Below are 13,898 nucleotides of genomic sequence, written 5' to 3'. Positions count from 1 at the left end.
AATCCCCGGCAACTGGGTGAGGGTCCCACATGGCCCTCAGACCTCTCCTGCCTCCCGCTGCTCCCCTCAGCAGTGTGTTTCATCAGTCTGCCTGTTCTGTTCCCTGCTCTGACTCTGGTGAATTCTCTCACCCTCTCACGCTTCTGACTGTACCCAGTGCTTGTATAAATAAATAAACAAATATTAAAAAAAAAAAACAAAGACTCACATGAATCATAGATCTTACCTGTTTACTAAACTTTAGTAATAATTTTAAGGGTACAGTGATCAGGAGTTGCAAGTAGAGTCTGGAGTGTCCTGTATGAATTTCCACGTTCCTTTACTCATTGAACTTGATCTTTCCAACCTAGAGCGTTATTATCTCTGACTGAGGTTTCCAGGTCATCTCACAAAGTGGGGGGAGTGTTTGGGTTATGAAACATTTCTGTACTACCAGATAGTGGTATAGCTTAGATAGCCATTCTTTAGGGAACCATGGAAGCAAAAGAAGGTCTTTCTAGAACATACTACTGACGGATCTTGTAGTTTTTCCCTCATCTTTTATTTTCTGCTCTTCAAAAATCTGAATTTAACCACAGCTCCTAGCAACAACCACGGATTTAGAATTTTTCTGCTGTCTTCCCTATGACCTTGTATTCCTCATAAACCCCCTGGGCCATTTCCCCAGCCTGAATGTGTTTCCCCCAAATTCTATTGGTAAAACAGTCTCCATGAATTGCCTCAAAGTTTTTGTCATTTTGTATCAAGAGTGGATAGTCATTCTGTCAGCAGTTCCTCATAATATTTTTCCATCTTCTCCTTTTTTTCTTGCTATAAAATACCTTCACCATTATAATTTGTATGAATCTTTCTTGACATTCCTATATAACTTTGGCTTTTCAACTCACTTGCACTTACCATACCCTCCTTCCCAACTTGTTAGTTAAGACATTAGAATGAGAGACTACCCTGAGACCTAGCTTTCTCTTGGAGAGGATGCTTTTTCCCTTTGCGCTGCAGGCAATGGTTGTGCATTCTTCCAGATCTCAGATACCTTTACTTTGGAGATTGTGCTGGATGTCCTTAGAACTCCTTACTGTCACTTTTTGAACATTACTCCTCCACTTCCATGTAAAAACTTACACTCTCTGAGACAGCTGCCATTGCCTAGCTCTTATCATTACTCATCTACCGATTGTCATCCCCCCTTCCCGCCCATTATTGTGACCTTATCTCTTTTCAAAGTCTTGTCATTAGGGGCCTCCCTGGTGGTACAGCGGGTTGAGCAAGCGCTGTGAAGCTGTCTGCAACCTCTGCAGCATGGGTTCGATTCCCAGCCGGCCAGGGAGATACCCAAATGGCGCAGTAGACCTCTCCTGTTGCGTCCACTGCTCCCCTCAGCAGTGTTTTTGGTCTGTCTGCCTGCCCTGCTTCCCGCTCTGTCTCTGGTAAATTCTCTCACCCTTCCGTGCCTCTGGCCTGTACCCTAGTTCTTGTATAAATAAATAAATCTTTTAAAAAAAACCCCCAAAGTCTTGTCATTAGCCTGGGTGTTTTAAGTATGATCCACCTGATACCTGACCACCTGATTTCCTGTCAGTTCATTTGTGCTGTTAATACTTCATGCACATGCACACATGCATTTATTTGTGCTTTTATTCAAAAATATTTTTTGAGCATCTACCATGTAATGTACTAAATCTCGTGCTAGATCTGGAGATATAGTGGTGAGAGGAAAAAAACCAAACATGGTCCTATCATCTTGAGCTTCTAGTGTAGTGGGGGAAAAATATTGAGCCAATGCTCACACAAAGAAAGGTAACTTTGTAAGTATTAACTTTGCTTTGAAGGAAAGGGGTGACATGGTCCAAAAGAATGTATAATTAGAGAGATCTGATTTAGCCTAGAGGATTTTCTAGAGGTTGGATGAACTGAGACCTTATATGAGGAGTTAACTAAATAAAGAAGGGAGGCAAGAAACTTCCAAGAGAGGGCAGCTTGTGCAAAGCCCCATAAGGGGAGGGAGCATGGTTCATTGAAGAAACAAAAGAAGATCAGTATGCATTTTCATTTTGGTTATATTCCCCATACAATTGCACCCCCCCTTATTTTGACCCTAATCCTTCCTCTCCCCGCCACCCCCCCCCATAATGTGTCTCTGGTTTATAGTTGCTTGTTGAATGATGTAAGAATTATATAAAATAAAATGTTTTAAAAAAACAAAAAAAAATGTGCTATCATTAAATTAAATAATAAAAAAAAAGATTAGTGAGTTGGAACTTAGTGAAGGAGGGAGATCACAGTACAATGTGGGGCCAGAAAGGTAGATAGGGCCAGAAAGGTAGATAGGGCCTGATCATACAAGATCTTATTAGGTTATGTTAAAGGTTTTGGTCTTCATCTAAGAACTTTGACAAGCCATTGAAATTTTTGTTTATTTAAATTTTTTAAATTTATTTTTAAAAAGATAATGCATGTACATTGTACAAATTCAAAATATATGAAAAGGATATTTACTGAGCAAACAGGTCTCTTTGAGTCTGCCAGCTATCTAGTTTTCCTTCCTAAAGGCCATGCCAGTTTCCTGACTATTCTTCTAAAATAGTCTATACATATACATGCATTATCATTGTATTCTCCCCTTTTCCCTTCCATGTGAACACCATATAGAGTGACCTTATTTATCCCAACAACCGTATGGGTCTTTTTTATTTAACCAATTCTCTATTAATAGATGTATTTCAAACAACATATAGTGAATATCTTTAATATCTTGTCACATATGTAATAATATTTGTTCAATAAATTAAAAATTTATGTACCTTTATCAAGGCTGAATTTCTTTCCTTCAGAGCACTTACATTGGTTTCTAATCCTGCTTTTTTTATTGTGTTTGTTTGATTCTATCTCCCCATCTATATATAAGCATTATCTAGACAATGCCTGCATGAAACAGATTCTTGCTATTATTTGTTGTATAGATGAATGAATATGGAGATAAAGATATTAACTAACTGTGAGGTAAGGGCACCTGAATTTTCAAAAAAAATGGAGAAGATCTGAAATGGCTACTCTGAGAAATTGGGAAAAGTACATGAAAGTAGGGACGTGCAGGACAGCCACTGCTGATGAGAATGAAGAGATCATTTATATACAGTGGGACCTATCTGTGCTGTGGGGGATTTTTTTCCCATTTATTCTCAGGACAGTTAAATTCATCCATGACTGCTATTTCCCCACACATAAAGGTGCTAATAATATTAGTGCCGGGGAGGTTGAAGTGATGCACCATAAAATCCAAGCTGGATAAGGAGGGACATGAAGATGAATCCTACACTTCTTCTCGTCTCCCTTTCTTGCTGAGTAATCTCACCCATGTTTTACTTTTACTTATCCTGTGGGAGAGGAGAGTAAAGTTATTTTTAAAAACTGAGAGAAGACCAATATGATTTGAGCACATAGATCAAAGTCTCAAAAGTGAAAGATGAGTCTAGAGAGATTGAGGCCATTCCAAATAGAACTTTGCAGGCCACTGCTAGATTTGGGAAGTCTTTCAAGGGCTACACACTAAGTTCTTTTCTGTTTAAATGTTTTGTTTTTTTTTTTAAAGATTTTATTTATTCTTGTATACAAGAACTGGGGTATAGCCCAGAGGTGCCGGCTATGAGAGGATTCACCAGAAACAGAGGTGAGAGCAGAACAGGCAGATCTTCTGAAATACACTGCTGAGGGGAGTAGCATATGAGACAGGAGAGGTCTGTGCACCATGTAGATTAGCTCCCTGGCTTGGCATTGGACTCATGCTAAAGTGGCTGGTGATAGCTTGATAGCTCCTGTGCCACCAGGGAATATCTAAATTAAATGTTTTGAAAAAACTTCTTTCCCTGAAATTTGTTAATTCTGTGTTTTGTGGCCTCTGTAAGTGAAAATGTGAACCTTCTGTGTGTTTCAAAGTATGAATTCCAATACTTGAAGACATTCATCTCACAAATATAAAGGAAACATGTCAGAGATTTATTTAATTCATGAATGAAGGAACTAGGGGATGGTTAACCTGCTTTTGAGGAACATAGATTTATGGGAAGAGTCAGGAAAAGAGGGATGAAATAAGTTTGTAAGTTAAGTTTAAAACTTATAGGGAAAATAAGTTTGTAAGTTAAGTATGAAACTACAGGGAAAACCTTTTGAAGTTGTCTGCTCTATCAGACAGAAATAATTTGCATCTCTATAAAAGTCAAAATTAGGGCCTCCCTGGTAGCTCAAGGGGTTAAGCACCATGCAGTGAAGCAATCTGCAGTCTCTGCAGCACTTCGATCCCCTCCCAACTCCTACGCAGGGCCAGGGAGCAACCTACCCACATGGTGAGGCAGACCTCTCCTGTCTGGCCTGCTGCTCCCCTCAGCAGTGTATTTCAGTCAATCTGCCTGTTCTGTTCCCCACTCTGTCTCTGGTAAATCCTCTCATCCCCTGCATCTGTGGCCTGTTGTACCCCAGCTCTTGTATGCATAAATAAATAAATCTTAAAAAAAATTAAAATGATTTGCAACTTATCAATCTTTAAAAAATTACATATAAATTTGGACTCTACTCATAGTAAGTAGTCAAACTGAGGCATATTCTTTTAGAGAATTGGCAGACTTTCTTAAAGGGCCAGACTTTGCAGGCCTTAACTCTCTTCCAACTTCTAAATTCTGCCATTATAGAACAATAACAGCCAGAGAGAATACATAAATAAATGGGTGTGACTATATTCCAATAAAACTTTATTTACAGTAATAGGCAACAGTTGGAGTTGGCCCTTGGGCCATAGTTTTCTCACGCTCGTTTACTGAACCAGTAGTCGTATTCCTTTTTTCATTTTTGATATTGTTAATTTGTGACTATTGTCCTTTTTTCTGTCATCAATATGACTAGAGCTTTATCAATTTCATTGATTTTTCAAATAACCAGATTTTGGTTTCATTGATTTTCTGTATTGGCTGTTTTTTTCTCTTTGCTGTTTCATTGGTTACTCTTACCATTATCTTTTCCTTTCTTTAGTTATTTTGGGTATAATTTACTCTTCTTTTTCTAGCTTTTATGTTAAAAGTGTAGATCATTGATTTTGTTGTGTTTTTTATTGGTTGATAGTGCTGTGTCTTTATCTCCTGCACCACCAGGGAGGCCCTCCTGTGGATTTTTTGATGTTCCAATACGTTGAGTTATCCCTGAAAGCTTTACTATATTCATTATATTTAAAGGGCTTCTCTCCACTATGTATTCTCTATGGTGAGTAAGACCTGCCTCCTGAAAAAAGACTTTCCCACAGTCTTTACATTTGTAGAGTTTCTGACTGGTATAAATTCTCTGATGACTTAAAAGGGTAGGATTTTTTCTGAAAGCCACATTTATTGCATTTACAGGGTGTCTCTCTAAAATGAATTATCTGATGATTAATACTTGTTGAGTGCTTCTTGAACAATTTCTCATATTAATACATCTATCATCTAAAAGGTTACTTGCTTATGTGAATTCTATGATTGAAAAGAGATGAGCAGCTCTTAAAGGCTATTCCACACTTTACATTTATGAGATTTTCCACTAATATAATTTCTTTGGTAATTAATAAGAGAGGTATTATATTTGAAGAGTTTTCCACATTATAGTACTGCTTCTTTTTGGAGCTTCTGTCCTTTTAATCTGTATCAGTCATGACATTTTTTGTTCACCATTACAGAGCTAATCCTTCAGGAGTATTTTGCTTTAGGGCTGACATCTTTGTTTTAAACCAAAGATGCAGAGGCATTTGGTGGAACTTCTTACACCTCCATCAAGTCCTTCGCCTTTGCTCCAGTTGGATGATTAATTTTGGTTTGGAATACATAAGCCCCCCAAATGCCAGATTCCTATAGTGTTCCAACATCACCTCCCTGTACATGTCCACTGAATGGCTTACCATTATCTCTAGTCAATCTGGGTAAAGGCCTTACCTACATCCCCAAATGCTGGTGATCCTTTGATTTAGGCTTTTGGTAGTGTTGGAGCTGCCTGTCTCCTGAACTCCCAGATTCATACCACACAAGGGCAGAGAATCTTGCATAAGTCAATAATTCTGGCGACTAGAAGTCCAAAATCAAGGTGTGGGCAGGGTTGATTCCTTTTGAGATTTTGAGTAGAATCCTTCTTTGACTCTTCCTAGCATCTGGTGGTCAATATCAATTCATGGTGGTTTCTTTCTTTTTTTTTTTTTTTAAGATTTATTTATTTATGCACACAGGAACTATGGTACAGGCCAGATGATTCACCAGAGACAGAATGGGGAACAGAACAGGTGGATTGGCTGAAATACACTGCTGAGGGGAGCAGCAGGCAAGTCAGGAGAGGTCTGCTGCACCATGTGGGTCACCTCCCTGGCAGGGAATAGAAACTCATGCTGCAATGTCTGTGGATAGCTTCATAGTGCTGAGACTTAACCCCTTGAGCCACCAGGGAGGCCCCTTATGGTGTTTTCTTGACTAGCTGCTCAATCATTGCAATCTCTGCCTCTGTCATTGCAGGGCATTCTCCTGTATGTGTCTTAAAATCACTGAGTTTTATTTATTTATTTATTTTTTTTTATAGAGGCATGTTTTTATTTATTTATTTATTATATTTGTTTGTTTTGTTTATACATGCACTGGGTACAGTCAGAAGCGCGGGAGGGTGAGAGAATTCACCAGAGCCAGAGCGGGGAGCAGAGCAGGCAGAAGGACTGAAGTACTCTGCTGAGGGGAGCAGCGGGTGGCAGGAGAGGTCTGCACACCATGTGGGATCCTCCTCCGGTGGCCGGGGAGCAGCCGGGGATCGAACCGGCGCCGCAGAGGCCGCGGGCAGCTTCGCAACCCAGCGCTCAACCGCTGCGCCACCGGGGAGGCCCAAAATCACTGAGTTTTAGACTTGTCTTCTTTAAAGAAATAAGCATTTAAAGCTATTGTTCCTCTAAACATTTTTATAACTGTATCTCACAAAGTTTGAAGTGCTTTTTCATTTTCATTCAGTTCAAAATATTATCTAATTTCCCTTGTGCTGAATTCCTTTTCCCTTACCTACACATGCATAAATTAATGTTCAGTCAAACACTAAGTATTTCCTTGGAGTCAGGTTTTTTTTTTGTGATTTTCAGACTGTTTCTCTAGTCTCACCAGAGCCTTTGTCGGTTATGTGTACATGCAGGTATGGTCATTCATTTCTTTGGTGCTTTGATTCTACTGCATATTTTCTATATGTAATTCTAAAATGTATTTTACAACCCCAGAACCAGAGCTCAGGTGAAGAACAGGTCACCTCAGGCATGAAATTTAAAGGAAGTACTCAACTCTTAAGATCAGGTAAACCAACATTGTACTTCCGTATCTGTAGAAGTGAGTATCTCCTTAAATTTTGCACCCAATGCACTTCTCTTGCTTCACCTTGGTGTGGCCCTGTAGAACCCTGACCACAGTTGGTTATAGACATCTATGTAATTAATTCCTTAAAATGAAGTCTGTATAACCATTTTCATTTGGAACTTGTGTTGACTTTATTTATTTATTTATTTATTTATTTATTTATTTATTTATTTATGCAAGAGCTGGAGTGTAGGCCAGGGGTGTATGTGTGTGGGGGCAGGGGGTGGTGTGGTGGTGGTGCAAGGATTCACCAGAAACAGAGTGGAGAGCAGAACAGGTGGATCTACTGAAATACACTACTGAGGGGAGCAGCAGGGAGACAGTGGAGGTCTGCTATGCTACATGGGTTAGCTCCCTAGCTGGGGGTTGAACTCATGCCATAGTGGCTGCTGATAGCTTTGTAGTGCTGAGACTTAACCCCTTGCACCACCAGGGAGGTCCTGTTGACTTTAGCTAAGAAAACAGAAGTGAGATAGTATTTCAGGAAAATCAGTGTTGTGCTTGAAATAACTCCTGAGCCCAAAAGTTTATTCATAGCAGTATTAGCTAGAATTTTGGACCATAATATCTAGGTTAGCCATAGTAGGTCTGTTGTACTTATATTCCTTTATTTCTTATGATGATGTTAATAAATTCATTCCAGCCTCAGATTAAAATTTTTAGTAAGCTAGATTACTACTTTGGCTGATACCATATATAAGACCACCTGACTTTGGCATTCAGTTGGTTAGAAAACAGATGAATCTGTAACTTGTAGGAAGTCAAGAGTACTCGGTTTGTGTTGCTTTCAGTTCAGCGTTGGAAATATTCCAGCTTATTTAGCTACCTGCTCTTCTGGTCCCACAGTCCTCATGCTATCCTGAGAAATTTCTAGGACATAATTGGGAGGACAAGTGGTAGGATTCTTCTCTCCCCCACCCCCCCAATCCCTAGCCCCTCCTCACTTTTTCACTAGAAGAGCTCTTTTGTTTTGTTCTTTCTGTTTTATGAACGGGAGTTCTGTATAAAAAAGGTCTATGTGGAAGGGACTCATTGAGAAGGAGAATCAACAATGAATGTGGAATAGTACTTCTACGAGCTACAATATCTGAGCCAAAAAACACTCTTTTGCTTCTTCTGTTCCACTTACTCGACAGCTTTCCCACCCTCTTAAAAAACAGTCTTCAAAATAGCCTCGATTGTTAGTGTTCAGGGCTCTTTACAGAGCAGTAGTCTCTGTTTTTATTTCATCTTAAAATATTTTTATTCTTGTTTTTAGATGCCAGTGAGAGCAGGTGCCAGCAGGCAAAGACACAATTTGGAGTTGGCCTGAAATCTGGAGGAGAAAATCACCTCCAGCTTCTCGAAGGAACCCCCTCTCTCCAGTCATGTTGGGCTGCCTGCTGCCAGGACTCTGCCTGCCACGCCTTTTGGTGGTTAGAAGGGATGTGTATTCAGGCAGACTGCAGCATTCCCCAGAGCTGCCGGACTTTTAGGACAGACTCTTCCAATTCCATGCTGGTGTTTTTTAAAAAAATCCAAACTGCAGATGATTTGGACATTCCACCTGAAGATGATGTACCACATATTCTGGGGCTTGGTTGGAGCAGGGCATCGTGGAAGAGGCTGAGTCCACCCAGAACTCCATCCAGGCCTGCTGTATCTTCAGATGACTGGCAGAATTTAATCAGGAAGCTTCAGAAGAGAGAGAGTCCCAGTGAAGTAGTTACCCCTATACCGGCACAGCATTCTGAAATGAATGACTCCAAGGAACTAAGTGATCTGAATACCAATGACTCAGCAGAGGTAAGTGTATTATGAATAAGGAGCAAATGCTTTTACATTTGGCACACATGAGCAGTGAAGCTAGTGCTTGTGTGTAACACCCATGGACTGAGGAATATGTGTATAAAGTTGCTTGGAGTCATCTTAGAGGGTGCAGCCCAGATGTAAAATGGTAATTTGTTTTTAGAGATGTTCACTCCATGCAAATCTGGCCATTATTTTGGTAAAAGCAAAAAGCTTCTCATTGTCTAGTCTAAGCTGGTTCTTGACTACAGGTAAGTACATTTGTGTGGGTGGTCTCCACTAATCTTCTGAAATGTTTTGTGCCAGATTGCAAAACATTTGATTGATGTGGTTATAGTCAAGTTCTCCTCCACCTCCCCAGTCTCCTGTCTGTAAACACATTACTTATGAGGTAGTTCCTAATCCAGTCTGCAGTAACCATGCCTGATATTACATATTAAGACCTCATCTGCTGGGCTAGGGAGCTGGATGTGGCTGTTAGCCAAGAGGTCATGGGTGTGAATTCACTCCAAGCTTTGTATGTCAAGGGAGATACCAGCAGTAGAGTTTGGTCTGCTTATTATGTTTCTTCATTGTTGATCTTCCTGGGCAAATGATTAAAAGGAATGACTCACTGTATGATTGCCATGACTTATTTTTGTATTTGTTTTGTCCTAGTTGTTTCTATCAAATTAAAACCAGTGTGGGGAGGCTGCTATGCTACCTGCCAGGCATTGTGTGTGCTAATCGTTGTACTGTGTCATTTTGTCTAGTTTTCATAGCAATATTTGCAAGTAGGTATTATTAGTCCCATTTTACTAGTGAGGGAACTGAGGTCCAAAGAGGTTAAACAGTTTGATCATATGCATGATGTACAGCAAACCCAGAATCAGAATCCAGATTTAATATTACAAAAAGCCTTTCACTGCAATATTAGAGATACAGTATTAGTTTTTATATGTCCTTAAATGTTTATGGACACCTATTATCAGTTTCAGGTAAATTTTAACACAAGAAACACAAAGATGAACAAGACATGGTTCATGTCCTCAGGGACTTTACAATTTAGTGGAGACTCAGACATGAAGAGGTATTTATAATAGTGCATAATTATTGAATTAGTAAGTTTATGTACACAATACAGTAGAAACACAAAAGGAAAAGTGATCTGCTTTAACAGGCAATTGTTGTGTGTGTACAGAGAATACTTTACAGAGATTTTATTTATTTATTTGTTTGTTTGTTTATTTATTTATTTATACAAGCACTGGGTACAGTCAGAAGCGCAGGAGGGTGAGAGAATTCACTAGAGCCAGAGCGGGGAGCAGAACAGGCAGAAGGACTGAAGTACACTGCTGAGGGGAGCAGCAGGCAGCAGGAGAAATCTGCGCGCCATGTGGGACCCTCCTCCGGTGGCTGGGGAGCAGCTGGGGATCCAACCAGTGCTGCAGAGGCTGTGGGCAGCTTTGCAACCCAGCGCTCAACCACTGCGCCACCGGGGAGGTCCACTTTACAGAGATTTTTAACTTATTTCTTGAAGGATATGTAGGATTTCACTATGGGGCTAAAGGCAGTGAAAACATGCTGGACAGAGGCACAGTCTATGAGAAGGCTTAGTCATTCAGCAATTATGTGATACTATACTAAGCTAGGTACTAAGAATATTATAGTAATATTTATAATAATAGGTCTTATAAAGGTCTTATACTCTAGCAAATAAAATAGACATTACATTTATAATAACTATAGGTTTGATGTAAGTTATGAAAGAATAGATGGCAGAGTGCTATATGAGTATCTAACAGGAACCTAGCTGAAAATAAAGGGTAAGCTTAGGATATCCTAAGTAAGGAAATTTTAAGCTGAGATTTGAAATACATAAAGGAGTTAAGAAAAGAAATAGGCAAAGAGTATTTCAGGCAGAGGGAATAACAATTTCAGCATTTGTTGGGTACACTAAAGTATGGCAATATGAAATTGAGAGAGATCTTGTAAGAGATCTAGTCATGAAAGAAGAGACTTGAGAGGTGTGCAGAATCTTGAAGTCATTAAAGATTTATTTTAATGATTTATTTTTATTTATTTATGCATACAAAATAGGCCAGAGGTGCGGGGAGGGGTGGTGGTGAGAGGATTCACCAGAGACAGAGTGGGGAGCAGAACAGAAGGATCTACTGCTGCGCCATGTGGTTTAATGCTCCCTGGCCTGGAGATCGAACTTATGCTGCAGTGGCTGGTGATAGTTTGCTAGTGCTGAGGCTTAATCTCTTGTGCCAGCAGGAGGCCCTGAGGTCATTATTTTAAGATTAGTGGGAAGTCATTATAGAATTTTAAGCAGGGAATAACGTCATCAGGTATGTTCCTGTGTGGTGAATAGTTTGGAGAAGGGCAAGACTTTAAACGGGGAAATCAAATAGGAGGCTCTTAGGTAATGGAACCTTTTACTAGACCGAAGAGGTTGAAGATTGAGGAAAGGGCTAAAGAGCAGGTAATTCTTTAGAGCTTTGTTCCTCAGACTTTAGCATACATCAGAACAACTTAGAAGCCTAGTTAAAAACAAATTGCTGGGGGTCTCCCCGTGGCGCAGCGGTGAGCACTGGGCTGCAAAGCTGTCTGCAGCCTCCGCAGCCGGTTCCATGGCGAGGGTCCCACATGGCATGCAGACCTCTCCTGCCGCTCCCGCTGCTCCCCTCAGCAATGTATTTCGTCAGTCTGCCTGCTCTGTTCCCCACTCTAGCTCTGGTGAATTCTCTCACCCTCCCGCGCTTCTGACTGTATACAGTGCTTGTATAAAAATAAGTAAATAAATCTTTAAAACAAACAAACAAACAAAAAAAAAACAAAAACAAAAACAAAAACCAAATTGCTGGGCCCTCAGCTCCCTAGTGTCTGATTCAGTGGGTCTAGGGTCGAGCCTGAGGATTTGCTTTTGCAACAAGTACCTGGAGAGTGCTGATGCTGGTGATCTGGGAAACACACTTTAAGAATCACTGCATTATATACATGTAGGTTAGACTTCAGCCTGTAAGAGTAGCCTTAAGCAGGAGAACAGATGTCTCCTTCATTGTGATGGGAAGGAAGAAATGGGAAGATATAAGGTAGATTTATAGGTTTGGTAGATGAAAATTGTGGTAGTTCTAGTCTTACTCTGTTTTTCTCTGAAGTGACATAGGTCACTTACTGAGGGTACAAGCAGAGGTAGATGGAGTGAGGATAGTAGGCAGGAAAATCAGAGGTTTAAGAAAGTAGTAAGGTTTTCTGAAACAGCTATTGTGAAGGGTAAGGGGGAGGGGATGAGGTGAGGAAATGCAAAGATTGCTGGTAGCTTTGAATATGGAGACCATGAATTTATGAGTGGTACTAATCTTACCAGGTGTGAGGTTCTCCTCAGTAGGTCTCAGCAGCCCTGTCAACAAAAGGCTGCTAGTTTGATTCATCCAGGATTGGAATTTTACCAATTTTGCATAGAAGGAAATTGGGGCATGGAAATTGAGGTTTTTCTCAGGAGACTGGATGAAAGAGAGAGAGTATAAGAAGGTAGGACAGAGACTAAGATGGGGGGTGGGGGCTGACTGGTAAGATGTAGAGGAGCTTGGTATTTAGAGGTTTCCACAATGGGAAGTGGATATTGGAGGAACGGGTCAATGTGAGTCTTGAAAGAATTGAAGATAGTAGAGTATGGGATATTTGAATTTAAGATTTTGGAGGTAGACTAAGTTCTGGTTATTATCAGATCTAGGGTGTAGCTATGGTAGAGGACTGCTAAGATAGAGTGGAGAAATTCATTGGCTACAAGGAGCTAAAGAACTCAGGAAGCTCAACAAGCAAGTTAAGTGAAATATCCATGTAGAGATAACTTTAATAATAATGGTGATGATGCTAGCAGCAATACCTAATGCTTACTGAGTGTGCTGTTATGTGCCATGTGCCATTCTGAACTCTACATATACTCACTTTTTTTTTAAAGATTTATTTTTTGGACCTCCCCTGGTGGTGCAGCGGTTGAGCGCTGGGCTGCGAAGCTACCTGCAGCCTCTGCAGCGCCGGTTCAATCCCCAGCTGCCGGCGAGGGTCCCACATGGTGCGACAGACCCCTCCTGCCGCGCCCGCTGCTCCCCTCAGCAGTGTATTTCGTCAGTCTGCCTGTTCTGTTCCCTGCTCTGGCTCTGGTGAATTCTCTCACCCTCCTGCGCTTCTGACTGTACCCCCAGTGCTTGTATAAATAAATAAATCTTAAAAAAAAAGATTTATTTTTATTTATTTATGTATACAAGAACTGGGGTCTAGGCCAGAGGTGCAGGGTGTGAGAGGATTCCCCAGAGGCAGAGTGGGGAGCAGAACAGGTAGATCTACTGAAATATACTGCTGAGGGGAGAGGCAGGTGAGACAGGAGAGGTCTGCTGCATCATGTGGTTTATTATCTCCCTGGCCGGGGATTGAATTCATGTTGCTGTGATAGCTTGATAATGCTGAGACTTTAACCTCTGTGCCACCAGGGAGGCCCTCCAGCCATACTTTTTAAAAACAACTTTTTAAAAGTATAATCAACATATCATAAACTGTACATGTTTAAGTGTACAACTGGATTAGTTTTACATACGTATATACCATAAAATCATAACTGCAAAAAAGGCAATGAACATATCCGTTACCCCAGAACTTTCCTTATACTCCTTTGTAATCAGTCCTTAACACTCCTTCCTTATCCCAAGTAACCATTGACCTACTTAAGGTTATTACAGATTT

At 40.5% G+C, this 13,898-nt stretch overlaps 1 protein-coding gene across 5 annotated transcripts in view; it reads left to right on the top strand.

Annotated features, from left to right (window-relative positions):
* The window catches only part of KIAA0319L (KIAA0319 like), a 101,945-nt gene that overhangs the window by 23,556 nt on the left and 64,491 nt on the right, over positions 1-13,898 (top strand). For 3 of the 5 annotated variants that reach the window (XM_037500611.2, XM_037500612.2, XM_037500609.2), the window contains exon 3: positions 8,644-9,170. In XM_037500611.2, coding sequence (XP_037356508.1) covers positions 8,644-9,170 — 527 coding nt within the window. Of the gene's footprint in view, positions 1-7,125; positions 7,171-7,252; positions 7,326-8,643; positions 9,171-13,898 lie in introns of those variants that run through there. The other 2 variants (XM_054690923.1, XM_037500613.2) reach the window with 2 other exon arrangements.

Source organism: Talpa occidentalis, unplaced genomic scaffold, assembly GCF_014898055.3.
Source record: "Talpa occidentalis isolate TD23 unplaced genomic scaffold, MPIMG_talOcc4v2.1 talOcc4.9, whole genome shotgun sequence".
Lineage (NCBI taxonomy): Eukaryota > Metazoa > Chordata > Mammalia > Eulipotyphla > Talpidae > Talpa > Talpa occidentalis.
This window is presented reverse-complemented; position numbering and strand designations above follow the sequence as displayed.